We start from the raw sequence: 26,653 nt of genomic DNA, 5'->3' as shown, positions 1-26,653 counted from the left end.
CTATTTGTGGGTCTCAAAAATCTCGCCGGCCCATATTTGTTGTCCCAGGAGTGGAGGGTGTTGTTGTTTAAACGAAGCCAAAGATTTTGACGAAATACACTTTTTGTCTTTTCCTGCTGTGCTAAGACGTCATAGATCTAAACTCCAGAAGAAGAAGATGATGAGTGACGAAACGGCGTCGTCTCCGGCGAAGAAGAAGCAGAGTTTGGGATGGATGGAGTGGATGAGAGGATGGAGCAGTGTTTTCGGGGAGATTCTCTTCCAGAGGATTACGGCTTCTCATTTGGAGAACCCTCTCCCTCTTCCTTCCGTCAACGACCTCACTTGCGTTGTCACTGGCTCCACCAGCGGCATTGGTCGCGAGACCGCTAGGTTTTTTTTTTTTTTTTTCTCTTCCCCACGACTAAGTGTTCAGATTCACTACCAATTGAGTTTGATTTCGTGTGTTTTGGGACTCGAATTGATGGAAACTTTCCTAAGCTTGTTTAGCTCTTTTGCTTATTTTGTTCGCAGGCAGCTTGCTGAAGCTGGTGCTCATGTTGTGATGGCCGTGAGGAACACAAAGGCAGCTCAGGAGTTGATACAGCAATGGCAGAACGAATGGTCTGGTAAAGGTCTACCACTTAATATCGAGGTAACCTTATAATTTTGTTCTTATTTTGGTGATTTACTTATTGCAGTTTCTGTGGCTATTAATGTGTATTGCTGGGACTGACAATAGTGTAGAATGTGTATTGACTGTCATATATAAAGCCATTTTAGTTACAATATAAACTTCAAACAATATGTGTTTCTAGTTAGTAGACTGTGGCGAAGCCAATTTCTTGTATATTAGTTAGAGACTTTTAAGTATTGGTTTGTATTACTTTGGATAAGCTGATGATGATACCCTGTTTGATTTTTGTAAAGGCAATGGAAGTTGATCTTCTATCACTAGATTCTGTCGTGAGATTTGCCGATGCTTGGAACGCCCGGTTAGGACCGTTGCATGTTCTGATTAACAATGCCGGCATGTTTGCTATGGGAGGTTGGTTTAACTCCCCGTTTAGCTATAAAGCTTTGAGTTTTCCTTCTGTTGTTTCCTGTATCTATTTTCATCATCATTTATATTCCAACTTGATGGACCCAACTAATGGAACTAGCATGTCTATCATTGATTGAAAAATCTAGAATGTACGAAGTATTAGTAAGACAAGTAAGACGGTTATTTATTGCAAGTCTTCTATTTTTTCCACCTCATGGAACTCTTCTTAAAATGANTTAATGTGTATTGCTGGGACTGACAATAGTGTAGAATGTGTATTGACTGTCATATATAAAGCCATTTTAGTTACAATATAAACTTCAAACAATATGTGTTTCTAGTTAGTAGACTGTGGCGAAGCCAATTTCTTGTATATTAGTTAGAGACTTTTAAGTATTGGTTTGTATTACTTTGGATAAGCTGATGATGATACCCTGTTTGATTTTTGTAAAGGCAATGGAAGTTGATCTTCTATCACTAGATTCTGTCGTGAGATTTGCCGATGCTTGGAACGCCCGGTTAGGACCGTTGCATGTTCTGATTAACAATGCCGGCATGTTTGCTATGGGAGGTTGGTTTAACTCCCCGTTTAGCTATAAAGCTTTGAGTTTTCCTTCTGTTGTTTCCTGTATCTATTTTCATCATCATTTATATTCCAACTTGATGGACCCAACTAATGGAACTAGCATGTCTATCATTGATTGAAAAATCTAGAATGTACGAAGTATTAGTAAGACAAGTAAGACGGTTATTTATTGCAAGTCTTCTATTTTTTCCACCTCATGGAACTCTTCTTAAAATGAATGGTCGTCAGATGGCTAAATTTTCTACAATATATGTTGAGGAAAGAAACCAACTAAAATGCTAAGCTCTGTAATTTGTGCAGAGGCACAAAAATTCTCAGAGGATGGCTATGAGCAACACATGCAAGTTAATCATTTAGCTCCAGCGCTACTTTCAGTGCTCCTTTTGCCGTCTCTGATCCGAGGCTCTCCTAGCCGAATCATCAATGTGAATTCCGTTGTAAGTTTTATGATCACTGACACTGCTGGCTCTAAGTCTCTGTTCTCTACTTTTCTATTCTCGTTGGTGTGAGTAATATGCTGAAAAGGTTTGATTTGTTTGTATAGTATTCTTGTCAACTGATTTCAGAATATATAGATGAATAACATAGTTCTCTCTAAATATAATATCAGCAGAGTCCTGGTATAGAGTAACGAAACAAACCCAAGCTTGTTGAAAGTTTCAACCCAATATATACTACCATTACCGAACTCTACCACCTGCAGTACATCATTACTCATCATTTCAGTGAAACTCTGTGGCATTGCTGTTGTATGAACACTGAAACTGTTTACATTTGTTGTCTTTGGGTATTTTCTTTTCTATGCAAGATAATGAGTTGTGGGATTTGCTTTTGTAGATGCATTGTGTCGGTTTTGTTGACCCTGATGACATGAATGTCGTCTCTGGTAGACGTAAGTACTCAAGCCTTATAGGATACTCAAGCAGCAAGCTTGCCCAGGTGAGCTTACAGTAATGGTATTTAATTTTTTCTTCTTCAACAGTTTTATATTTTTGAAATAGCTTATTTTGAGAAATTGGTGAGCTAAATCTCTGGTGTCCTTCATCTTCCAGATTATGTTTAGTAGCATTCTATTCAAAAAGCTCCCTCTGGAAACAGGAGTTAGCGTCGTTTGTCTATCTCCCGGTGTTGTCTTAACAAATGTTGTGAGTATAAGCTTCACTCCATTTAGTTACAAATGCAGGATTACTCTGTTTTGTCAGAACTTCATTACATAAAATTGCCGATTTCTTTCCAAATTCTGTAGGCCAGGGATCTACCCAGGTTTCTTCAAGCTCTTTACGCCATCATACCATATTTCATATTTTCACCCCAAGAAGGTTGTAGAAGTTCTCTATTCTCGGCCACAGACCCTCAGGTTCCAGAGTACTGGGAAACACTAAAAACAGATGATTGGCCTGTTTGCCCGTTCATCTCTCAAGATTGTCGCCCTGCAAATCCTTCCGAAGAAGCACACAACACAGAAACTGCACACAGAGTGTGGGAAAAGACGTTAGAGCTGGTGGGTCTTCCTCTCGATGCTGTTGAGAAGCTCATAGAAGGGGAAAACATCCACTGCCGTTATGGAGAGCAACACGAATAGTCATTCAAACAATTCCACAGGTTAAAGTGAGCCCTTACAGATCAAAGGGTAAGTAATTGAGAAAAATAGTACATTTTTTTTGTGTTGATTTACTATACACTGGGGAATGAATCCCCCACGGATGTGGTTTTGCTTGAGAATGTTTGATTGTTGGATAAAAAGTCAAGCTTTAGCTACCATTCCATGGCTTTACTTACAAGTCTTGTTCAAGTGTGTCTTAATAGTTATTAAGATGTTCAGTAGTAATGGTAGCCTGGGTTGGTGGGTAGTTTCTTGTTTGAGTAGAGGGTATATCCGTAAATTTCTCCATAGTTTGTGGCTTTGTGCAGTCACGTTGCTCATATATATATATATATATATGAATAGAGTCATCTCTCCTACCCCCTTCATGGACAAAGTCACAAAAAGTTATAAAATCTCCTTCCAGTTCCTAACGTTTCTTGCTTAAATGAGTATTCCATGTAAATGATTCACACTCATCTCAAAATGGGTGGTGGGTTGGTCTGGGTTTCTTCTCTCTACATGAGATGCTCATTTGAGCAAGCAATGTTTGCAAGTGGAACTATTAAATAGTATCATGTATGACTTTTCTTTTTTTTTGCTTTTGTTGAGAAGAAAAAAAAAGAAGTTGGATTTCATTGTCACGCCCACTTCACGTGAATCTAATGCGTTCAAGTTTGTGGTCTTACCTTATTCTTTTGCTTATGGATACATATCAGTTTACGTGTCGTATGATTCAAAGCCTTTTAATCATCCCCACACCATGCACGTCTTCTAGATGTATTTTTCTTCCACGATCCCACCGCAAAATTTTAACCATTGTTATAAATGAAAAATTCAAATATTTTTTTACGTGTTGTTTGTGGAATATTATTTGTTGGTTAGATTAGATTTAGATCCTGGTACAACAACACGTTCACTTCTTCCACAATTAGACCCATATGTGATCTGTCGTCACTCCTCCTCGGCAAGTTTTTTTTTTTTGTTGGGTTGTGTCGTCGTCGTCTTTAAACTTCATTCAATTCAATAAAAAAAAAGTCTTAACGCCCCACAACGAAAAAGCAACTTCTCTGTTTTTTTTTTTTTTTTGTATTGGTGACTAAATCGGTGAAAAAAAACAACAACACAAGCTTTGTTCCTTTTTTGTCTCTCCAGATCCCTAGGGTTCCTCTTCTCTCTTCTTCGTCCTCCTCGTGACTCTGTTTTGAATTTTTTTTTTTAGGGTTTTTTTATTTTTTTAAACTGTCGGCGCTAGTTTTCGTTTTTCTGAGAATTTGATTTTGGTTTTTCGGAAGTAATGGGTGATTGGGCTCAACTTGCTCAGTCTGTGATCTTAGGTTTGATCTTCTCTTACCTCTTAGCTAAGCTGATCTCGATCGTAGTCACGTTTAAAGAGGACAATCTCTCTCTTACTCGTCACCCCGAGGAGCCTCAGTTGGAGATTAAACCGGAAGGGGTTGACTCGCGAGGTCTCGATTTTTCTAGCGGCGGCGGTTGTGAGGCGGATTCGATTGTGGCGGAGCAGGGTAGCTCTAGAAGTGATAGCGTCGCTGGTGATGATAGCGAGGAAGAAGATGATGATTGGGAAGGCGTCGAGAGCACGGAACTCGATGAGGCTTTCAGCGCCGCCACTCTTTTCGTCACTACCGCCGCTTCAGATCGGCTTTCCCAGAAGGTACCTAGCGATGTGCAGCAGCAGCTTTACGGATTGTATAAAATTGCTACTGAAGGGCCATGTACTGCTCCTCAGCCTTCTGCTCTCAAGATGACTGCTCGTGCCAAGTGGTATCTCTTTCTATCTCTCTGCTTTGTGCCATTTGCTTCTATATTTGTTTCTGGGTTTTTGTTCGAATGATTTGAGTCAGAAATTTGAGGTTTTTATGGTTCTTCGTGTATCATGTTATGGAATACAGTAAGAATAGATGATGTGGTCTCGTGTTATTGATTGATGATCTTCTTCTATATCAGGCAAGCATGGCAGAAACTGGGTGCTATGCCTCCTGAAGAAGCGATGGAGAAGTATATTGAGATTGTCACTCAGCTTTACCCAACTTGGTTAGACGGTGGCGTGGTAGAAATCTTGTTTTCCCTCTTATTTCTTTTCATTTTATTGCTTTTTTTTCTTAAAACCCTCTGGCCCTGTTCATGTGGATCTTCTCTAACAGAAAGCTGGAAGTGGGGGTGGGGATGATGCAGCCTCCAATTCAAGAGGAACCATGGGGCCAGGGCCAGTTTTTAGCTCGTTGGTTTATGAAGAGGAATCTGAAAATGAGTTGTAAGGTTCTCTTCTTGTGTTATTATTATGTGTTTTACTTCTTTTTGATTGAGTTCTCATTTTAGTTGCTAATTGTCTAGATAAGATATATATATCGTAATTTTCGCCTATGGAAAATCAAAGATTCATAAACTCAGGTTATTATGTATCATTATCGTCTCATGCTAGCTACAACAATGTTTTGTTTGTGGAATGGCTACAATTGTCTCATGGCAACAATGTGTTGGAACTCTGAATGGAACACTGATCCTCTGCTCACTTATTCTTGCATTTTCAATTGTATTATCTCTCAGGAAGATTGATGCTATCCACGCATTTGCTAGAGAAGGAGAAGTCGATAATTTGCTGAAAAGCATTGAAAGCGGCATTCCTGTAAATGCAAAGGGTTAGTTCTCTGTTTGTTAATTCTGTTTCTTGAAAGTTTATTCTCGTGATGTTGGTTTTACTCTCTAATTTTCCGTAAACTGCAGACAGTGAAGGTCGCACACCGTTGCACTGGGCTATAGACCGTGGCCACTTCAACATCGCCAAAGTTCTTGTCGATAAGAACGCCGATGTGAATGCTAAGGTGAAGAAAGAGAAATTCCTACCCGATCGTTATCTGCAGCAAGTACCAACTTCTATGTTCATGTGTTTTGGTTATTGTGTTGAACAGGACAATGAAGGCCAAACCCCTTTGCATTATGCTGTTGTATGCGACAGAGAAGCCATCGCTGAGTTTCTGGTGAAGAAGAAAGCTAATACAGCTGCTAAAGATGATGACGGAAACTCTCCGCTCGATCTCTGTGAATCAGACTGGCCCTGGATCCAAGATACTGCAAAACAGACAGACTAAACAAATACTAACCACGTCTTCTCTAATTCCTCAATGTATATGATCAAGTGACTTAGTAAGAAGGCTTTTCTTTGCGTTAAACTTTTCTCTTCATCCTTACCATATCGTTCCAACACTAAAATCACTTGGATGTTTCGAAGTCTTGTTCTTCAATTTCTTCTTCTTTTGCAATAATCTTTTGTTCCTTCAGGCTTTGTAACCGGTTTTATTGGTTTGCTATATATATACATATATAGAGAGAGGGAGAGTCATAGGATTCTCAACAAAGGAATAACCGACTTTGGCGGCTAAAAAACGGTTGATAGAACATAAATTAATGAGTTTATCGGTTACCTCAATAAAGCCAAAAAAGAAGAAAAAAAAACTTAGCAATCTTCGTTGCCCTTTCAATTTTTTCTCCATAGAACCCCACCTTTGGCTACCGGAAAATGGCCAAGGTGGTGGTTTACGTCCTACTAACCGTCGCCTTCATCTTCCTCATACTCCTTGCTCCGAGAAAACAAAAACAGACTGAATCTATTGAGGGTCTTATAAGCCGCCGCATTGGACGCAGGCTTGAACTGCCTGTGTTTGACCCTCTGGTAACCCGGATTGAGAGGCTGTCTCATGAGAAAGAAGCTGGTACAAATAATACCGTGGAGGCTGCGAAGGACGACAAAGATGATACGTTCGCAGAGTATTTTGTACAAGAAAGGAGGCTTAACACGACAATGAGGATCAAATTCTTGTTTCCTCTGCTTGACGCATCACCAAGAGATGGGTTTGTGAGCTTGAAAGAGCTTCAGACATGGATGATGCAGCAGACAGAGGACAACATGGGTTACAGAACCGCCAACGAGCTCGAGCTACAAGATAAGGACAAGGATGGTGTCATAACCTTTGAAGAGTACCTGCCTCAATTCTCTAAGCAAGACATTGGTAATCATATTAATTAATTTAACTTTTGCGTATTTGATATTTTGTCAAGATTAATTATGCAATGAACAATGATGAAACGAATACAGAGAGGAACGAGAAGGGTCACGGTGAAGCTGGTTGGTGGATGGAGAAATTCAACAATTCAGATTTTGACCATAATGGCTCTCTCGACATTGAAGAGTTTAACAAGTAAATTCATTTAATATTTCAAAAATAACTCTTTTAACATATATAAATATTTCAGAAATAATAAAATAAATCAATTACATGCAGTTTCTTGCACCCTGAAGACAGCAGAAACGGAGATATTCAAAGATGGGTTCTAAAGGAGCGAATGACGTAAGCATTTCGTGATATAATATGGTCGTTTCAACTGAGATGATGAATTAATGTAGGTTTAATTAACTAGAAAAGACGTCGTACGTACGTGTTGTTTGATATAAAAAATTTAGGGGCATGGACACGAACGGTGATGGGAAGCTAGATTACAAAGAGTTTGTGGAGAACGCATACGAAATGTACAAAGAGTTCGCAAAGTTCGAGAAGGAGGAGGATGAAAGTGTGCCAATGCCTCAGCTTCTGTTCGCAGAGCTGGACAGAGACAAAGACAGGTTCCTCGTGGCCGATGAGCTTCGGCCCATTTTGCATTATCTTCAACCTGGTGAGATGAGTTACGCCAAATACTACTCTACTTTCCTTTGTCACGAGGTCAGTCTCTCTCTCTCTCAACCCATATCTTTATCTTAACTTTTCTTTCTCATAACTTTGAAAAAAACTATAATCGTGTGTATGTATATGTTATTGTCTAATCCAATTTTACGCACATTAATTGGTATAGAAAAAAACATTGCTGATGNAGAGGACAACATGGGTTACAGAACCGCCAACGAGCTCGAGCTACAAGATAAGGACAAGGATGGTGTCATAACCTTTGAAGAGTACCTGCCTCAATTCTCTAAGCAAGACATTGGTAATCATATTAATTAATTTAACTTTTGCGTATTTGATATTTTGTCAAGATTAATTATGCAATGAACAATGATGAAACGAATACAGAGAGGAACGAGAAGGGTCACGGTGAAGCTGGTTGGTGGATGGAGAAATTCAACAATTCAGATTTTGACCATAATGGCTCTCTCGACATTGAAGAGTTTAACAAGTAAATTCATTTAATATTTCAAAAATAACTCTTTTAACATATATAAATATTTCAGAAATAATAAAATAAATCAATTACATGCAGTTTCTTGCACCCTGAAGACAGCAGAAACGGAGATATTCAAAGATGGGTTCTAAAGGAGCGAATGACGTAAGCATTTCGTGATATAATATGGTCGTTTCAACTGAGATGATGAATTAATGTAGGTTTAATTAACTAGAAAAGACGTCGTACGTACGTGTTGTTTGATATAAAAAATTTAGGGGCATGGACACGAACGGTGATGGGAAGCTAGATTACAAAGAGTTTGTGGAGAACGCATACGAAATGTACAAAGAGTTCGCAAAGTTCGAGAAGGAGGAGGATGAAAGTGTGCCAATGCCTCAGCTTCTGTTCGCAGAGCTGGACAGAGACAAAGACAGGTTCCTCGTGGCCGATGAGCTTCGGCCCATTTTGCATTATCTTCAACCTGGTGAGATGAGTTACGCCAAATACTACTCTACTTTCCTTTGTCACGAGGTCAGTCTCTCTCTCTCTCAACCCATATCTTTATCTTAACTTTTCTTTCTCATAACTTTGAAAAAAACTATAATCGTGTGTATGTATATGTTATTGTCTAATCCAATTTTACGCACATTAATTGGTATAGAAAAAAACATTGCTGATGTGTATATTAATATTACTCCTATATATTAACGTCCAATAATTTTTTCTATTTTAATTTTGTAGGCGGATGAGGATAAAGATGGTAAACTATCACTCGAAGAGATGTTGCACCACGAAGATGTGTTTTACAAGGCAGTTCATCACGAAGGCTTGGACGACGAAGACTATTTTGATCATGACGAACTCTAGCTATTTTTTTGTGTGTTTTCCTTCAAATTTTAATTACAATTTTTTGCCGTTTAATTTACTTATTAATTCATCTTGTCTAGATTGGTTGTCTTAAGGCTACGAGATTACGGGCATAAGCTCCACCATGGTTACGTTGATAAATAACTTTTGAAGAGTGCACATTGCACATTTGTCCTACATGACTTTTGATAGAGCTAACTAGTCTTGTTTTTATTTTTTGTATATATTTCATTAATCAATTTGCGTTTGCATATAATGGGATAGAGCTAGCTAACATACTTTTTTCAGTAACAATAGTTCTAAATCGCACTCATAGAGGTCTTTGAAGTGTATGACCAAAAAGAGAAGATGTGTGTTAGACGATATAACTAAGCATTTTCTTGGACCTTTGGGGCATATATATATATGAGTAACTGGATAGTAGAATTTGACTTTCAAAAATCTAGTGTTACTTAAAAATAAATATGTATATCTAATTTCTCGGTTAGTACCTTTTTTTTTTCAGGTTTGATTCAATCTTGAAATTTTTCCACAGGAGTAGACTGAAATATTTGATTTAAACATTAAAAATGATTTATATACAATAAGCAAATGTCTATCAATTAAGATTTTTATTAATTGAAATGTTAATATTATTTCAGAAGTTTAAATTAGATAATATCTAAAATACTGATTTACATGGATCAAATAGTTAAATCTCATATCTTTTTCAACATTATACTCCCTCCGTTTCATAATATAGGATGTTTAGAGAACTTTTGTTGTTTCATAATATAGGATGTTTTCAAGTTTCTATGTAACTTTTATATTAGTTTAATACTTTCTATTATGCTGTCTTGTTTGTAATTGGTTAAACTTTTTTAAAGTGATTTTTCTTAATCTACGTGTTTTACTCAAAACATCTTATATTTTGAAACGGAGGGAGTATTATTTTGCATGGAATGTTCAGACTTATTTTACGGAGATTTTTTTTAAATATATATATGCCAAAAAAAATGTAGTAGCTCCAAATTTGAAAACCACACCAACTGTGGCATAAGCCATGCGTTTCTTTCCTAGTAATTTTGGTCATCGACGACATTTAACGTCCCACCCACCCACATCTGTTCACTTTTGAAACATCAGGGTGGGTAGTTCCGTATATGCAACTATAAAAAAATGTAAGCTATATTGCCTATATAATTATAATCTAATAATAGGGACCAATTTTAATATATAGTATCTTTTTGGTATAAATATAACTCTCCAAACAGACACCAAAGCCGTTTAAAAAGGTGGGAAAGAAACATAACAGAGTCATAATGGGATCTTTGGCTGAGACACAGCTCACTCCAGCAAAAATCTCAGACGAAGAGACCAACCTCTTTGCTATGCAGCTCGCCGGAGCCACCGTGCTTCCGATGGTTCTAACATCGGCTTTAGAGCTTGACTTGCTCGAGATCATATCCAAGAATGGCGGTCAACTGTCCCCCTCCGAGATAGCTTTCCATCTTCCGACCAAGAACCCTGATGCTCCAGTCATGGTCGACCGGATCCTCCGGTTGCTTGCGGCTTACTCTATCTTGACCTGCTCTGTTCGTAAGCTTATTGATGGCGGTGTGGAGCGTCTGTATGGACTGGAACCAGTCTGTAAGTACCTGACTAAGAACGAACGCGGAGTCTCACTTGCTGCACTCTGTCATTTGAACAGAGACAGAGTCTTTATGGAGAGCTGGTAAATTGTTCTAACCTTAAATTCTAACTCAACAGTCAACACTAAGAAACATTGTACATGAGATGAGTGAAATTTGTGTGTTTGAGTACAGGTACCATTTGAAAGATGCAGTTCTTGAAGGCGGAGTCCCATTCGACAAGGCATATGGTATGGACGCTTTCGAGTACCAGGGGGTCGACCCGAGATTCAACAAAGTGTTCAACAATGGAATGTCGAACCACACAACCATCGTCATGACCAAGATTCTAGAAACCTACAAGGGCTTTGAGGATTTGTCTTCATTGGTAGATGTTGGTGGTGGCATTGGAGTCACTCTCCGTATGATTGTATCCAAGCACCCTGATAAGCACATAAGAGAGCACATGTGAGAGGCACATGTTAAGAGTAAAGAGAAGCATGTGAAGGATAGAGTATAAATAGAGTTAGTAGAGTCTATTGTAAAGCATCCTGCGTGATCAGTTTGTGTGAGTTAGTTAGATCAGAGCTGCGACTCTGTTCTTGGTGATAAGAGAGGAGAACTGTAACTCCATCTTATCAGTTAGGTTCATCGTTTGTATTAGGGGTTGAGAAGAGATAAGAGAGAAGAGATCATCACCTTCAATCTTATCACACCCACACATCAAAGGCATCCTTTATGATCTCCCTCACGTCATTAAGGAAGCCGTCGCCTATCCTGGTATATATGCTTCTCTTTTAAGTATTTCGATAAGTTTTCATGGAAAGTTTAATGTCCTAAGATTGACTTAGAGGTAAGGCTTTTTCGAATGATATAGGTATTGAGCATATCGAGGGAGATATGTTTGTGAATGTTCCTAAAGCAGATGCCATCTTCATGAAGGTTGGTAGACTAGATTCTTGGTAACAATTTTATAACAATTATTCTTAGCATAGCATAGTAGTCATAAAACATGTACCCTAGGCCTTTGGTTTTACAAAACTTCTCACATGTGACAGTGGATATGTCATGATTGGAGCGATCAACACTGTTTGAAATTTCTGAAGAACTGCTACAAAGCGCTCCCAGAAAACGGTAAAATGATAGTGGCAGAATCTATACTTCCGGTGGTGCCAGACTCGAGCCTCATGACAAAAGAAGTTGTCCACATGGACTGCCTAATGTTGGCTCACAACCCCGGAGGCAAAGAACGAACTGAGGAGGAATTTGAGGCCTTGGCCAAAGCTTCTGGCTTCCAGGGATTCCAAGTTGTTTGCAGAGCCTACGGTACTCACATCATGGAATTCCTCAAGAATATATGAATTGCGTGAAAGATACATGAATGTTTCTTTCGTCTCCTTTTGCATTCAGAGTTTTGTTTACATCTCCATTGTTAATATCTTATCTCTCTTTGGTATTCAAATCACTATGTATGTCATTGTTGTTTTTGCTGGAAGCTTCATTGCTTTGTATGTAATTGTAGTTTAAACGCTTGTGAAAGTGTTGATATATAAGATACAAAGCTGGTTTTGTTTCTGAGGTATCTTCATATCTCCATTTCTATGGGTAGACTAGAGAGTTAGACATAGTTACACGTTTTATATACACTAAAGAAAGAGACGAATGTTCAATTCACTTAAGATAGATACGAAGACATCCATATGCCAACAGTAACTAAACCGACAGTCGCTGCAGCCTGAACCAGTTCAACCACCACGTTTTGTCGTTGCGCAGGAAGATTCTTCCACTCTGTTCTTCTGTTATTGCAAAAATCAAAACCAAAACACGTTAAGAGTATATATGAATTAGATAATTAATAGATTGTGTATATAGAAGTTTCATGTAGTAGTGGAAAAGAACCCCCTACCCTAGATCAGCAATGATGATGCTGATGTTGTCCTGAGATCGTCGGTCCTGAAACGTGGGAAGAAAATCATCAAACTGTCAGTTTTGGGTTCCTAATTATAGATAGTCTGAGCCCTGAGGAGAGTTTTTCGTTATTTACCAGAGCTACTTGCGCAAGAGATTCACAAGCAAGCTGTTATAAATGGACATTCAGGAGAGTAGTTCAGCCTTATAGCCATACATGTGTTGTAGAAGAAACTAACTGATAAGAAGATTAAAAAAATCTTGCCTGCACATTTCCATGTTTCCGAAGCTGATCCCTTACGTAACTAACCACATCTGAACTGCACCACCGAAACATTGATCAGTGTAAGCTCTGAACTTCTCCCTGATAAATGCATATGGTTGAATGGGGAAAAAGGGGTTAAAGAAAAAAGGAAACCTTTTCATGTAGTCCCATAATCCATCAGAAGCTAAAATAATGAATTCCACATCCGATGTAAGAGGTACTTGGAAGATATCTGGAGTTGCGACAACCATGTCTCCTTTGAACTCGATTCTGAGAAGTTATGTAATGGACAAGATCAGGATCGATGAAAATGTAACAGAGACAAGCAAAAGTAGAAACAGCTTTGGAATAGTTCAGTACCTAGAAACAAACTTCTCAGACCATCTTCCTTCATCGATACCTTTCTTTAACATCCTGTGTATATAAACTTATATGAGCAATTGAGCAGTGATGCAGCCTTAGAAAAAAAAAAAAAAAGAAGAGAAAGAACCCAACTCATCCTTCTTTGTCTTGAACCGGATGTCACCAAAAGCACGAGATACAGCTATGTCTCCACAAATCCTTCCATTGACAATCTAAATGTATAAAGAGAGAAAGACATCCATTTTAGGCCAAATCCTCACAAACAAAGTCAGAGATAAATTTGAGATTTTTGTTAAAACATGTCAAATAAGAAGACACACACCCATCCACCTGCTTCTTTAATCCTTTTCATTTCCTGGATAGCTGCCTTACTGCTTCCATATGGCCGATGATAATCAGTCAATTCCTCGATTTTCCCAGATCTAGATAAAACCTATTTCAATCCATCCACAAAATACTTCATACATGAACATGAGTACATGACCAAGTCACAATGCTTCATGGATAAGAACTAGTTAATAAGAAGACTTACTGCGCAAGAATCACCAATATGTGCAATGAAAGAAACATCATTTCTGATGAACATTACAGTGGCTGTTGAACCTGATTCGTCTTCTTCTCCACCGTTTGCTTCTAGCCTGTGGTGGAAACGTATGAAGATGAATCATTTTTCACACCAAAACCATAGTAATTTATTTTAATCCCTAAATTGAATTTCACCATTTGAGCAAATTACGATCCACGCTTTCAAAGGCCTTAATCAAAGCTTCCTTGATTGCAGCAAGATCACCTCCATTTAACAACGATCCAGCTTGCAATGCTCCAACACACTCCTTATACAGCTCTTCCCTGTCATCATCAACATCATCATCATCGAAACCCTAGAAAAACAGAGCTTGCATGATAAGTTACTTACCTAAGGAATTTGACAGAGGACGATCCAGCGTGGCCGTCGAAAACCGCGGCGTATGAGAAGTTATCAAGAGCATCGGAACGGATGACGATGTCGTCCTCCATCTCATCTCGGAATCCTTGAACGCTAGTGTAACCCCATCGAATCGGCGTCACTCCCGCCATTGACGACGGCGCGTCGATCGCAATCGCGGAGCAACAACGGTGACGACGACGACGACCATACGTGGGATAGACGATAAGGCCACCGCCAGCGTCAGCGGAAGGATAGCTTGAGTGGCGGAGGAGGTTGTTGGAGTGCAAGGGATGAAGAAGAGGTCTCAGAAGCGCCATGACTCAGTGAGTCAGGCAAAGCTAGTTAAGTAGTAGAAGAAGAGGAAAAATCAAAAGAGTGTCTTTACGGTTAGTGGCCGTGGATTTTCGTAAAAAGAGAAAATATCTAAAACGGATAAGAGAATCATCAACGCGGCTTGGGCCCGAGAAGATGGTCTTAAGCCCGAGAAGATGGGCTTAGGCCCGAGAAGCAGTATCAATCAACTGCTTTCCTTTTTAGGAAAAAGTTTGTAACATGCAAATGATATCAAATGTTTTATTTACCCTTGAATCACATAATCACACAGAAGCAGTGAAAGTTCAAGGTTTAATATGGTAAAATGTAATATGTAGTAATTATTTTTTCTCATGTCTGTTAAATGATGTGGTGTATACAGAGGGATATTAATTAGTTCATAATTAACCAGAGAATTATAAAGATAATTATGAAGAGATTCAGCTTAAATATTGGAAGAACTCATCCTTGGAAGATTCTCTTGCCTACTACGCCTCCATGGAATCACTTGCTTAAATCCTTGGTAAACCCTTGCCTGCATTTTTTTATTATGTACTCAAAATGAGCCTAAAATTATTTCATTAACCAACCATAAGTAGAAGATTAATAATAACCACATACTATATAAGGAATAGAAATAAGAGTAACCATACTACCCAAAGACTTTTATCTGCACCTAAAAAGGACAGTTATTCAAATACCAAACAAAAACGTTGAAATTATGTTTGAAACATAGAGTAGTCATTAAATAAAGTTTGAATTTATATGATAAAATGGTTGGGATTTTGGAATAACGTAAGAATGTAATTAGACAACTAAAAGAACGAGATTTTATAACAGTAAAAGGTGATAATGAGTCAAAATATGTGTTCCAAAAAACTTACCAAGAACTGCGGTTTGGACTGAGAAAGATTCAAGAGGCTTCCTTTTCTTTTGACCCTACTGATCTTCACCGTTGTTCCGCCTCCGCCGCCGTCGTCGCAGCAGCGCCCATTCTTGGAACGTGAAAAGTCGGATCTACCCTCAGAGTCTCCTTCGCTTCTCCTTTTCACCGATAGAGACCGGCGAGGTATGTTGTAAGGACCATGGAGAACTGTGGTCGGAGATGGCTCATTCTCGGCTGGAAAAAACAGCCTCGGCGGAAGCTCAAGGCACCTTACCACTCCTCCTCCTTCTCCGTGGTTCTGCTTGGACGCCGGAGGTTTGTTCTCATCGGAGACGCGAGGCTTTCCGGGAGCTTCCTCCCATAGAAACGGGACCGATCCGGCGATGTTCACAGGTGGTGTCGCTAGGCCAGGAGTCTCACATGCTCTATTAAGTGGAATAGAGAACAGAGGAAGCTTAGGAGTTGCACAGAACCGTTCTTGATCATCAAATTCGAATTCCATCACTTTCTTTGACGTTATATGAAATGGGTTTGGGATTTAAATAGAGAGGAAAAAGTTCTTGTTTCCGTTCGAAGTATATATATGAAACAGAACAAGAAGAAAAAAAGGAAAAGAGTTGTGTGAATAATGTGAGGAAGTGTATAGTATTTGATGAAGTGTTGAATAGAAAAATTAAATAAAACGCTCCTATTGTGGCGCTTCTTCTTCACGAGAGATATCCCAAAGAGAAGAGATGAAAAACAAATAATACTATTACAAAGTGAGTGGGTGGTCCTACGTTACGATTTTTTAACGTTGGGGGTCCTTTCAAATTTCATGTCGAGCCTTTATTGCTAAAAATAATACGTACCATTATTAATTGTTATTGCAAAACAAAATAAAAAGAACAATAAAAACCAAGACTGCAATGGTGGTACTGGTAACAATAAATGTAATAGCTATGTGTTCTGAAGAAGTCTTTATCGTCGACAAAAAGAAAATATCTTATTCTCCATTATAGTGTTTCCTTAGATATGTGAGTTATGGTCTTATGGACTGTGTAGTTGATCATCCTATATAAATCCCATGAAAGCTAAAGTAAATTATGACTAGACAATTTGCTGGCGTCGACCGACAACAAGTGGTGTCGATCGACACTCCCTCTACAATCGCGATCCGCTCGAAGCCGAGAGTCGAATCTTGCTCCCAACCTCCTCCAAATCGCCCAAAACTCAAAACCCAAGCCGGAAACATCCTTAGAAACCTATAGCAACCAATCCCCAGCAAGAAAACACACAAAACAACAACACACAAGCAGGAACAATGAAGTCATGTTAATTAGTGTTGTTACTGCTTATTACACATATTTAAATTCGTACAGTATATGTCAATGATAAACTTCGATTGTGTAAGTAAGCGTTGAAATAGAAGTGGTGGAATAAGAAAAGTGACTTAAACGTGGATTGTTTAGAAGATTTGAATGGGTTTATCCAGCTAGACCGTCAAAGGTGAACACGATCATGACTATATATAGGTCACATTTACGATGAACTTGGAATGTGATAAGAATTTTGGCTCTGTCAATATGCTATCTTAAGAGGAGTTTTTCCAAGGTTTTCGAGTTCTAATACTGATGACATCTACATTAAAGAAAAACTACAAAGGAATCAGCCTTGTAAACAGAAAGAGTATCAAGGTCCTTGGTGAAAGCGAGAAATGTGATGCGTTGGAAGTCAAAGGTCTCTGATAAATTGTTCTTGTCTTTGCATGAGATATGTATGAGATAATGAGAATGGTGAAATGGTATATGCATTGAAAAAGAGCGGTAAAGAAGTTAAACAGATTTCGAGGATATTAGGCTGATCATGTTATCTTTGTGATCCTCCCAACTAAGTTGATATTTATTTTCCTGATAAAACAGAGCTTTGAGATTTCATGCAACTATAGTCCAAGCATGCATGGCCTAATTAGCAGGACCTTGAGTTGAATGAGCGTATCTGATGATTATGTGCAACGTGCTCCGTATAATCGTTATCAAGGGCTTGATTTCTTTGAAGAAACATCTAATTTTTAATCTGAATAATATCTTTGATTAGTGCAAGAATTATTTTTTTTTTTAAAAAGTTGCAAAAATAGAATATTCAGCGTTACGAACTTAATTATTAGGATCCATAATCATCTTTATAAATAATGAGCTTTTGGTTAATGAGAAATGGACAATGACCGGGGGCTGGTGTGTTGCATGTAGTTTTTTCAAGTTTTCGATTTCTTGTTTAGTTTGGACACGGAATTCTCTTTACAGGAGTTGGTGTATATGCAAATTAATTAAGAAGATAACAAAAAGAGTAAAATTTTGTTATTTGTAAACCAACTACGATAAAGTTTTAAAAGGTCGTGACTCGTGACGTTAATTATAGACATCAAATAATATACAAGGATGTTGGCACTGTTGCTCATGGGGAAGCCAATTGAAAAACAAAGGCGTTTTCTACCGGTCTTACCGCAATGGACAACTCTCTGACAAAGGATTTGGTCATGCTGAAGCTGAACACGCCACTCAAACATGAGATGATCGGCATCCAAACTTTTGTTGAAATATGCGTATATATGTCAAAATGTTTAGCTGTAAACTAACTGTGCTATGACCGTTATTTTATGTAAACCACGATTACAGATTTACATTGCCAATTATGATTTTGTTCTCACCATATTAAATATAGTATATAGATTTGCTGTTGCATACATGGTTCTATGCGAGCGGAGCGACCGATCATCATTGTAACCGTAATGAATAATGTGCGACCATCTGCCCAAATAGGCCCAACTCTTTCTCAACGTGAGACCCGATTCCCACTTTATACGTTAGACCCAACAACAAAAATTACAACTTTTAAGGCAAATCATGATAAGGCGCTTCATTTCATGGGTTCGGTTCGATAACGCACTTCAATCCTTGTTATTTTTTTTGTTTTCAATCCTTGTTTTTGTATTCCAAGTTCCTTAAGTAGTTTGGATATCTTGCGTTGTGAATTCAAAAGTCATATTTTAGGGAGAATTCATCTCTAGTGCCCCTATACCAGAAATTCATCTCTGCATTACCCCCACTTAATCTCACTATCCCTTTTTTTTAAAAAAGGACGAAACTATCCCTCTAACAATTTTTAAAGAATAATTGTACCATATATCTCCTAGTTGCACCTTGCATAGTTGTACCATATATCCCCTAGTCGTACCAGTTGCACCATAGTTGTACCAGTTGCACGTCGCATAGTTGTACCATATATCCCCTAGTTGTACCAGTTGCACCCTAGTTGTACCAGTTGTACTGCGCATAGTGGGATTCGAACCCTGGGCGCGCGCACGCGCATGGAGCTCACAACCACTGAGCTACTGTGTTTTTCGTTGAACAATTACTTATTTAATTATATTTAACCTAAAACAATCTTCATTAAGGGTAATATTGTCCTTTCACCATTGAGGGAGTTTTAAGAATTTGTTTTGATAGAAAGGGTGTTATGAGATTTTAGCTCTATTTTAGGATTCATATATAATCTACTTTTGACAATAGTATAACAGTTTGTTATTTTTTTTGTTATTTTTTTTCTTCTCCAAAAATAGTATAGCAATATAGCATATATATACATCGTTAGTTTATCAAAGTCACGTTTTTTACAATGAATTTCTGATTGTGATCGGTCTATGACAGTAGCTTGTTGTCAAAATGATGACCAGAGAAACTAAATCCAGAGAGAACAATTTTCATTTATATTTTCCTCCTTTAGTCTAAAGTTGAAGAGAATAAATAAATAATTGAAGCGTTTACTGCGTTTTCTTGGACCAATAACAGTTAAGTGACCCATATTTCCTATCCTTTCTTCATCCACACGCAAAACGCGACAAATATACACATGTGAAGAAAGACTATAGGGATATCTTTCTCTATTTTTCCCGTGAAGTGTAATCCTTGTGATGTGACCGCCCATGAATATATTTCCAAAAATAACTCTTCCATTTTTAATATAAACAAAACCAGTGTACGTACCATCAACTGGTTAAATACATTACAATGACGAATAGCTAGAGAAATTCCTCTTCAACTGAATAGTATCTTGAGGGGCAACATCAATTGTACCATTGAGAAAACCAGTGTACCAAGAAACAGATAGCCTTGGAAACCTCTTGCGACCAGGATCGCTGAAATTCACATAGTACAATCCGAAGCTGCTCGAATATCCACCCAATAACTCATACAAATCTACCATCGACCATATAAGGTAACTTCTCATGTCCGATCCATTCCTGATCAGTCAAAAGATTTGTCACAAACAGAGAGAGTCAAGTAAATATGAGGACTAAAATATGCAGAAGGAGAATATCATACTTGATGGCGTTGAGGACAGCACCAATGTAACCTTTCATGTAATCAATTCTTTTTGTGTCTTGCAGTATCGAATGGCTTTCCAAACGCGCACCTGTTTTTATTTCAAGAATTTGCAATTCATTAATCTGAAGAATCTTTTTTTTGTTTTCTGATAAAGAAAGAAACAAGAAAGTGTGCTTATTACAAGCAGACAAATCAGAGAGTAAGAAGAGAACAAGAAGAATGAAGTGTTACCATTTTCAAGAATGTATATTGGAGGATTGTTATAGCTATCCTTTAAATACTCAAGAGTATCTTCAAGACCCCATGGAGCAGGTTCCGACTTCAAGAAAAGCAATTGATGAATTAGGCAAAATCTCCATATTAATCCAAGAAGACCAAACTAGAGCTTTTATTTAAAAGATCTATATGTATTCTGCAGATTTTTAGGACCTTACCGCAAAAAATGTAGAATTCCCAATGGCTGTCCAAAGAAAGAACAAGTCATTAGCTAAAAGAGTTGAGAGAAGCTTTTTTATATTATTGATGATTAAAGACGCTAAGCTTACGCGACACATATACGCCCATGTCTTTAGTGAAGCCTTCTACGTCCATGGGAAAGATAGTTGAAGGTGAGTATCGGTTTGTGACGGCAAATGTCGTGTAGTGAATAAGTCCTAAAAAGTCAGATGATCCTTTAACTTGCTCTAACTCTTCCTCTGAGAAAACCGGTAATCTTGATCCCACAGTTCTCTTTACTTCATCCGGATAGTCTCCAAATACCAAAGGCTTCAACAACCTGAGTTATCAGTTTAGTCTTGACTCTTGAGGTCTTGTCCTCAAGTTATAGAAACAAAGTAAAGGAAGTTTTTTTATTTTATTTTTTTCTCACCAGGCATAGAGGAAAGTTTGAGCTCTTTGAGTTGCGATTTCATCGTCCTTGGAGTTTGTAGCGGGAGTTAACCCCAATGCATATATACTAAACCCTATGGATCCTCTCTGCTTGCTCTGCACCATGAATAATGAAATATGATCATACGGAGTTTTGAGGTTCGGGTTTTAAGAGTGAATAGAAAGATATGTCATATGTGTATACCTTATACTTTAGTTTATACAATTTGTAAACAGAGGCATGAGCTAGCAATACGTTATGGCCTACAAGATATGGTTCTGTAGAAGAATTTCCCGTAGGACAATTGACGAGAATGTTAGGAGTACAACGTCCAGGTGGCCCGAGTCCTTGGCCATAAGAGCCAGTGGCGAATATTGTAGCCTCGTTTATTGTAGTCCATAGCTTCACATCCTCTCCAAACTCCCTGAAGCATACATCTGCGTAAGCAGTGAAGTCTTCTCTGCAATAAAAAAAAATGCAATAATTTTTATTTTATTTCAAAAACAATTCATATCAAAAAGCTACGTTGTGTTAGATCATAATCTTTATTTAACCCTTTACATGATTTTGCGGTCGACCCATCCTCCGTACTCATCTTCAAGAGATTGAGGATGATCATAGTGGTAGAGCGTAACTTGTGGTTCGATTCCTGTTAGTAGTGTTTGCCAAAACGTAAGTAAGTTAGAAGCTATATGAATTGGCTTAAAGTTGCGATTACATGTAAAGACAAAAACCTCACCATGGCGTTTTAGTTCTTTGATGAGGTTCTTGTAAAACAATATGCCTTTTGGGTTAACGAATCCTCTTCCATCTGAAAAGTCACAAAAGAAAAAAATCCATTAAAAGAGGTCAAGAAACAAAAATGGTTACTTACAAGAAGAAAGAAACAAGGAAGAGGCGTTACTACTTACTAGGTATTAGTCTTGACCAGGAGATTGAGATTCTGAATGATTCCAAGCCCATTTCTGCCATCAGCTTAACATCTTCCTGCCAAAAGTAACAACAATATCGAATTTGAGAAAACAGAGCCAGAGACTAATAAGTATTACGATAACTTCTTTGGAAAGTAAACGACAAAAGAATGAGAGAAAGAACCTTGTATTTGTGATACCCATCAGATGCTATATCCCCATTACCTGTAATCCCAGGACGGTCTGCGAGTTTCGAACAAGAGTAACTAAAAAAAAACTTTCTTCGAAAGTTCAAACCCGTAAGATATATGAATGTAACATAAAAATATACTTACCGGAGTGTACGAAAGTATCCCATATGCTAGGAGTTCTTCCGTCTTCATTGACAGCTCCTTCCCACTATATCCACAAATTCCCAAAAAAAGAACTCTATTATATTAGACAAAAACAATAAAGAAGAAATTACATGAAGAACAGAGGATGAAAGCAGAGAGACTCGAACCTGATAAGCAGAAGTGGCGGCTCCGAAGAGGAAATCTTCTGGAAAATCGCTTCTGGTAAAGGCATCAACAGGAACGTAGCTTGTTGTCAAAACGATGACCAGAAAATGGGAAAATAATAGAGATAAAGGTTTCATTTTCATTTTTTTGGCTACTTTTGGTTTGAGTGAGTTGTGGATATATATATAGATAACTAGATTCGGCCCTTCGGGAAATAATATAAATGGTTGATTGACATTTGCTTCCCTTTTTGGTTTATGCTAAAGTAAAATCACACTATTTTTTGCGATAAGAATGCATATTTTAATTAACTTTTACACGTACGTCATTTTTTTGTAAGTTACCACAAACGGTTTAATTTTTACTATGCAACCTTTGTTGGTCTCAAAAGGTACATGCATCATTTCATATGCAAATAACAAATATTATCAAACCATTTGCTAAGTTGCTGAGGTTTTTCATAGTATAGATGAAATAAACTAAACCATGACCCTTTGGTTAAATACATTACAACGAAGAAGAGCTAGAGGAGTTGCTCTCCAACTGAATAATATCTTGAGAAGCAACATTAATTGTACCATTGAGAAAACCAGTGTACCAAGCAGCAGAGAGCTTTGGAGTTCTCTTGCGACCAGGATCGCTGAAATTCACATGGTACAATCCAAAGTTGGTCGTATATCCACTCAACAACTCATACATATCAATCATCGACCATACAAAGTAACCTTTTGTGTCCGATCCATTCCTGATCAGTTATAAAGAGTTGTCACAAAACACACATAGTCAAGTAAATATGAGGACTAAAAGATGTAGAAGGTGGAGAATCATACTTGATGGCGTTGAGCACTGCACCAATGTAACCTTCAATGTAATCAATTCTTTCTGTGTCTTGCAGTGTCGAATTGCTATTCATCGGCTTACCTGTTTTCATATTTTTAAAAAAATTCAAATTAAAGAATCTTATAAGAACAAGAAAGTGTGCTTTCAAGCAGACAAACCAGAGAGCAAGAAGTATACCATTTTCAAGAATGTAGATTGGGGGATTGTTATAGTTGTCCTTTATATACTCAAGAATACCTTCTAGACCCCATGGAGTAGCTTCCCACTTCAAGAAAAAAGCAATTGATCGTAGGAAAAAATCAAACAAGAGAGCTTGTATTATAAGGTTTATATGTATTCTGCATATTCTCAGGACCTTACCACAAAAAATGAAGAATTCCCAGCGGCTGTCCAAAGAAGAAGAATAATTAGTTTAAAAAGAGTTAAGAAGCTATCTTTGTAAGAAACTAAGCTTACCGATCATATAGACGCCCATGTCTTCAAAGAAGCCTTCGATCATGGGAAAGAACGTAGGTGAGGGTCGGTTTGTGACATAGAATGTCGTGTAGTGAATCACTCCTACAAACTCGGATGATCCTTTAACTTGCTCTGACTCTTCCTTTGTGAAAACTGGTAATCTTGATCCCACAGTTTTCTTCATTTCATCCGGATAGTCTCCAAATACCAAAGGCTTCAACAACCTGATCATTACTCAATTTAGTCTTGAGATCTTGTCCTCAAGTTATTGAAACAATGAAATTAAAGAAAGCTTNCCAGGATCGCTGAAATTCACATGGTACAATCCAAAGTTGGTCGTATATCCACTCAACAACTCATACATATCAATCATCGACCATACAAAGTAACCTTTTGTGTCCGATCCATTCCTGATCAGTTATAAAGAGTTGTCACAAAACACACATAGTCAAGTAAATATGAGGACTAAAAGATGTAGAAGGTGGAGAATCATACTTGATGGCGTTGAGCACTGCACCAATGTAACCTTCAATGTAATCAATTCTTTCTGTGTCTTGCAGTGTCGAATTGCTATTCATCGGCTTACCTGTTTTCATATTTTTAAAAAAATTCAAATTAAAGAATCTTATAAGAACAAGAAAGTGTGCTTTCAAGCAGACAAACCAGAGAGCAAGAAGTATACCATTTTCAAGAATGTAGATTGGGGGATTGTTATAGTTGTCCTTTATATACTCAAGAATACCTTCTAGACCCCATGGAGTAGCTTCCCACTTCAAGAAAAAAGCAATTGATCGTAGGAAAAAATCAAACAAGAGAGCTTGTATTATAAGGTTTATATGTATTCTGCATATTCTCAGGACCTTACCACAAAAAATGAAGAATTCCCAGCGGCTGTCCAAAGAAGAAGAATAATTAGTTTAAAAAGAGTTAAGAAGCTATCTTTGTAAGAAACTAAGCTTACCGATCATATAGACGCCCATGTCTTCAAAGAAGCCTTCGATCATGGGAAAGAACGTAGGTGAGGGTCGGTTTGTGACATAGAATGTCGTGTAGTGAATCACTCCTACAAACTCGGATGATCCTTTAACTTGCTCTGACTCTTCCTTTGTGAAAACTGGTAATCTTGATCCCACAGTTTTCTTCATTTCATCCGGATAGTCTCCAAATACCAAAGGCTTCAACAACCTGATCATTACTCAATTTAGTCTTGAGATCTTGTCCTCAAGTTATTGAAACAATGAAATTAAAGAAAGCTTTTTCTTTTCTCACCAGCCAAAGAAGAAAGTTTTAGCTCTTTGAGTTGCGATTTCATCGTCCTTGGAGTTTGTATAGGGAGAAAACCCGAATGCATATATACTAATCCCTATGGATCCTCTCTGTTTGTTCTGCATCATCATATGAACTATGATCAATACGGAGTGGTTTAAGAGCCAATAAGAGATATATATGTGTAATGTACCTTGTACTTTAGTTGATACAATCTCGAAGCAGAGGCATGAGCTAGCAAAATGTTATGGCCTACAATATATGGTTCTGTAGAAGAATTTCCAGCAGAACAATTGACGAATTCGTTAGGAGAACAACGTCCAGGCGGAGAGATTCCTTGGCAATAAGAACCAAGGGCGAATATTGTAGCTTCGTTTATTGTAGTCCATAGCTTTACATCCTCCCCAAACTCTCTGAAACATACATCTGCAAAAGCAGTGAAGTCTTCTCTGCAGTATGAGAAAAAACAAACAACATTTTTGATGTTATTTCCTTACAATTCATATTAAAAAAAGCGACTTTGTTAGTAATCTTTTACATGATTTTGCGGTTGAGCCATCCTCCGTACTCATCTTCAAGAGACTGAGGATGATCATAGTGGTAAAGCGTAACTTGTGGTTCGATTCCTGTTAGTAGTGTTTGCCAAAACTTAAGTTATAGAAGCTATGAATTGGCTTAAAGTTGTGAGATTACGTATAAAGACAAAAGCCTCACCATGGCTTTTTAGTTCTTTGATGAGGTTCTTGTAAAACAATAGGCCTTTTGGGTTAATGAGTCCTCTTCCATCTGAAAAGCCACGGGGACAATAAAGAGGTCAAGAAACAACATCGTTACTTGCAAGAGAAAAAGAAACCAGGAAGAAGACGCGTTACTACATCTTCACATTAAAAAAAAAAAAAAAAGAGGCATTACTACTTACTAGGTATAAGTCTTGACCAGGATATTGAGAATCTAAATGATTCTAAGCCCATTTTTGCCATCAGCTTAACATCTTCCTGCCAAAAGTAACAACAACATCGAATTTGAGTAAACAGAGCCAGAGACTTAGGATAAAGTACTTCTCTGAAAAAGTAAAACGGCAAAAGAATGAGAGAAAAAACAAAAAAAACCTTGTATTTGTGATACCCATCAGATGTTATATCTCCATCACCGCTAATTGTATTGTCTACAAGTTTCCAACAAAGAGTGACTCAAAAATTCGAAATATAAAACGCTAATAATATGGAACCACAGATTAAGTAACCTATGATATGAATCCCATACTTTTTTAAGTCAACAACCTAGGAATTTATCTATTGGAAAATCCTAAACCCATACAGAAGATGTATATACTTACGAGAGTGTGCGAAAGTATCCCATACGCTAGGAGTTCTTCCGTCTTCATCAACAGCTCCTTCCCACTATTATCCACAGATTCCCAACATAGCAAAGAACAACTCTATTATATTCGACAAAACAAAAAATAGGAAGAAGAACATACAAAATGAAGCAGCTGATAGACTCGAACCTGATAAGCAGAACTGGCGGCTCCGAAGAGGAAATCATCTGGAAAATCGTTTCTGGTAAAGGCATCAGCAACGTAGCTTGTTGTCAATGCGATGACCACAATAATGAAACATAGAGATAAACGTTTCATTATCTTTTTTTTTTTTTTTTNTTTTTTGGCTACTTTCGTCTGAGGGATCCAGTAAAAAATAATAATTGAAGTGTCCCTTTGTTTAATTAGATGATAGTATATGAAGTTTAGTCGTGTGGTCTTGACTTTTAAGCAGTGCGAGTACTGAACTGACCCATCTTTTCAGTGAGAGACACTAATAAATACGTGTCTGTCTTCGACAACAGCTGTTTAAAGATTTAATGGTGTGTACTATTTCGGAAAATAAAAAAAATGAGTGGAGCGTGTTAAAAAGGAAGCGTGAGTGGAGTTTTTAAATGGAAAAGG

At 37.8% G+C, this 26,653-nt stretch overlaps 8 protein-coding genes across 8 annotated transcripts; 4 read left to right on the top strand and 4 right to left on the bottom strand.

Annotated features, from left to right (window-relative positions):
• LOC104730588 (retinol dehydrogenase 12-like) lies at nt 20–3,557 on the top strand. The gene is made up of 7 exons (XM_010449775.2): nt 20–372; nt 514–634; nt 910–1,027; nt 1,911–2,047; nt 2,448–2,549; nt 2,663–2,755; nt 2,857–3,557. The coding sequence occupies exons 1-7, from the start codon at nt 158–160 to the stop codon at nt 3,190–3,192; spliced, it is 1,122 nt and encodes a 373-aa protein (XP_010448077.1). The 5' UTR covers nt 20–157; the 3' UTR covers nt 3,193–3,557.
• LOC104730589 (acyl-CoA-binding domain-containing protein 2) lies at nt 3,979–6,486 on the top strand. The gene is made up of 6 exons (XM_010449777.2): nt 3,979–4,977; nt 5,161–5,263; nt 5,358–5,467; nt 5,761–5,852; nt 5,938–6,035; nt 6,123–6,486. The coding sequence occupies exons 1-6, from the start codon at nt 4,490–4,492 to the stop codon at nt 6,300–6,302; spliced, it is 1,071 nt and encodes a 356-aa protein (XP_010448079.1). The 5' UTR covers nt 3,979–4,489; the 3' UTR covers nt 6,303–6,486.
• LOC104730590 (calumenin-B-like) lies at nt 6,594–9,423 on the top strand. The gene is made up of 6 exons (XM_010449778.1): nt 6,594–7,117; nt 8,088–8,190; nt 8,277–8,379; nt 8,464–8,529; nt 8,643–8,898; nt 9,109–9,423. Exons 1-6 carry the CDS (start codon nt 6,731–6,733, stop codon nt 9,232–9,234), a joined length of 1,041 nt encoding a protein of 346 aa, XP_010448080.1. The 5' UTR covers nt 6,594–6,730; the 3' UTR covers nt 9,235–9,423.
• Nucleotides 10,536–12,488, top strand: LOC104730586 (flavone 3'-O-methyltransferase 1-like). Its single transcript, XM_019234262.1, has 5 exons — nt 10,536–10,948; nt 11,040–11,290; nt 11,565–11,624; nt 11,722–11,786; nt 11,903–12,488. Exons 1-5 carry the CDS (start codon nt 10,536–10,538, stop codon nt 12,203–12,205), a joined length of 1,092 nt encoding a protein of 363 aa, XP_019089807.1. The 3' UTR covers nt 12,206–12,488.
• On the bottom strand, nt 12,397–14,716 carry LOC104730587 (protein phosphatase 2C 57). The gene is made up of 11 exons (XM_010449774.1): nt 14,297–14,716; nt 14,101–14,229; nt 13,913–14,018; nt 13,703–13,813; nt 13,513–13,592; nt 13,378–13,431; nt 13,171–13,287; nt 13,018–13,072; nt 12,889–12,921; nt 12,751–12,797; nt 12,397–12,640 (listed from the first exon to the last, which is right to left on the bottom strand). The coding sequence occupies exons 1-11, from the start codon at nt 14,623–14,625 to the stop codon at nt 12,520–12,522; spliced, it is 1,182 nt and encodes a 393-aa protein (XP_010448076.1). The 5' UTR covers nt 14,626–14,716; the 3' UTR covers nt 12,397–12,519.
• On the bottom strand, nt 14,813–16,216 carry LOC104730585. Its single transcript, XM_010449772.2, has 2 exons — nt 15,505–16,216; nt 14,813–15,155 (listed from the first exon to the last, which is right to left on the bottom strand). The coding sequence occupies exons 1-2, from the start codon at nt 16,006–16,008 to the stop codon at nt 15,066–15,068; spliced, it is 594 nt and encodes a 197-aa protein (XP_010448074.1). The 5' UTR covers nt 16,009–16,216; the 3' UTR covers nt 14,813–15,065.
• Nucleotides 19,290–22,319, bottom strand: LOC104730584 (beta-glucosidase 9-like). The gene is made up of 13 exons (XM_010449771.1): nt 22,152–22,319; nt 21,985–22,048; nt 21,834–21,892; nt 21,650–21,725; nt 21,478–21,549; nt 21,300–21,387; nt 20,943–21,198; nt 20,739–20,854; nt 20,416–20,645; nt 20,305–20,330; nt 20,102–20,189; nt 19,868–19,958; nt 19,290–19,785 (listed from the first exon to the last, which is right to left on the bottom strand). Exons 1-13 carry the CDS (start codon nt 22,290–22,292, stop codon nt 19,548–19,550), a joined length of 1,545 nt encoding a protein of 514 aa, XP_010448073.1. The 5' UTR covers nt 22,293–22,319; the 3' UTR covers nt 19,290–19,547.
• LOC104733258 (beta-glucosidase 9-like) lies at nt 22,528–26,484 on the bottom strand. Its single transcript, XM_010452850.2, has 18 exons — nt 26,219–26,484; nt 26,048–26,111; nt 25,821–25,876; nt 25,631–25,706; nt 25,426–25,497; nt 25,250–25,337; nt 24,905–25,160; nt 24,715–24,830; nt 24,407–24,630; nt 24,311–24,336; nt 24,128–24,215; nt 23,941–24,031; nt 23,721–23,855; nt 23,446–23,669; nt 23,350–23,375; nt 23,167–23,254; nt 22,980–23,070; nt 22,528–22,894 (listed from the first exon to the last, which is right to left on the bottom strand). The coding sequence occupies exons 1-18, from the start codon at nt 26,345–26,347 to the stop codon at nt 22,657–22,659; spliced, it is 2,088 nt and encodes a 695-aa protein (XP_010451152.1). The 5' UTR covers nt 26,348–26,484; the 3' UTR covers nt 22,528–22,656.

Source organism: Camelina sativa, chromosome 12 (genome assembly GCF_000633955.1).
Source record: "Camelina sativa cultivar DH55 chromosome 12, Cs, whole genome shotgun sequence".
NCBI classification, from domain to species: domain Eukaryota; kingdom Viridiplantae; phylum Streptophyta; class Magnoliopsida; order Brassicales; family Brassicaceae; genus Camelina; species Camelina sativa.
Note: the sequence above shows the minus strand (reverse complement) of the source record. Positions and strands in the feature narration are given on the sequence as shown.

Bases quoted from the DNA above. Each gene is read 5' to 3' on its own strand.
- LOC104730588 (XM_010449775.2), top strand. From the start codon at position 158: ATGATGAGTGACGAAACGGCGTCGTCTCCGGCGAAGAAGAAGCAGAGT. The intron at 1,028-1,910 runs GTTGGTTTAACT...TAATTTGTGCAG, and splicing joins CGGCATGTTTGCTATGGGAG to AGGCACAAAAATTCTCAGAG. The intron at 2,550-2,662 runs GTGAGCTTACAG...TTCATCTTCCAG, and splicing joins CAAGCAGCAAGCTTGCCCAG to ATTATGTTTAGTAGCATTCT.
- LOC104730589 (XM_010449777.2), top strand. From the start codon at position 4,490: ATGGGTGATTGGGCTCAACTTGCTCAGTCTGTGATCTTAGGTTTGATC. The intron at 5,468-5,760 runs GTAAGGTTCTCT...ATTATCTCTCAG, and splicing joins GAGGAATCTGAAAATGAGTT to GAAGATTGATGCTATCCACG. The intron at 5,853-5,937 runs GTTAGTTCTCTG...CGTAAACTGCAG, and splicing joins CATTCCTGTAAATGCAAAGG to ACAGTGAAGGTCGCACACCG.
- LOC104730590 (XM_010449778.1), top strand. From the start codon at position 6,731: ATGGCCAAGGTGGTGGTTTACGTCCTACTAACCGTCGCCTTCATCTTC. The intron at 8,191-8,276 runs GTAATCATATTA...AAACGAATACAG, and splicing joins ATTCTCTAAGCAAGACATTG to AGAGGAACGAGAAGGGTCAC. The intron at 8,380-8,463 runs GTAAATTCATTT...AATTACATGCAG, and splicing joins GACATTGAAGAGTTTAACAA to TTTCTTGCACCCTGAAGACA.
- LOC104730586 (XM_019234262.1), top strand. From the start codon at position 10,536: ATGGGATCTTTGGCTGAGACACAGCTCACTCCAGCAAAAATCTCAGAC. The intron at 11,291-11,564 runs ATAAGCACATAA...TATCACACCCAC, and splicing joins GATTGTATCCAAGCACCCTG to ACATCAAAGGCATCCTTTAT. The intron at 11,787-11,902 runs GTTGGTAGACTA...CACATGTGACAG, and splicing joins CAGATGCCATCTTCATGAAG to TGGATATGTCATGATTGGAG.
- LOC104730587 (XM_010449774.1), bottom strand. From the start codon at position 14,625: ATGGCGCTTCTGAGACCTCTTCTTCATCCCTTGCACTCCAACAACCTC. The intron at 14,230-14,296 runs GTAAGTAACTTA...TGATGATGACAG, and splicing joins TCCTCTGTCAAATTCCTTAG to GGAAGAGCTGTATAAGGAGT. The intron at 12,798-12,888 runs GTAAATAACGAA...CCCACGTTTCAG, and splicing joins CTCTTGCGCAAGTAGCTCTG to GACCGACGATCTCAGGACAA.
- LOC104730585 (XM_010449772.2), bottom strand. From the start codon at position 16,008: ATGGAATTCGAATTTGATGATCAAGAACGGTTCTGTGCAACTCCTAAG. The intron at 15,156-15,504 runs GTAAGTTTTTTG...AAAAAAATGCAG, and splicing joins AGTCCAAACCGCAGTTCTTG to GCAAGGGTTTACCAAGGATT.
- LOC104730584 (XM_010449771.1), bottom strand. From the start codon at position 22,292: ATGAAAATGAAACCTTTATCTCTATTATTTTCCCATTTTCTGGTCATC. The intron at 22,049-22,151 runs GTTCGAGTCTCT...TTGTGGATATAG, and splicing joins CCGCCACTTCTGCTTATCAG to TGGGAAGGAGCTGTCAATGA. The intron at 20,190-20,304 runs GTAAGGTCCTAA...CTTTTCTTGAAG, and splicing joins GGAATTCTACATTTTTTGCG to TCGGAACCTGCTCCATGGGG.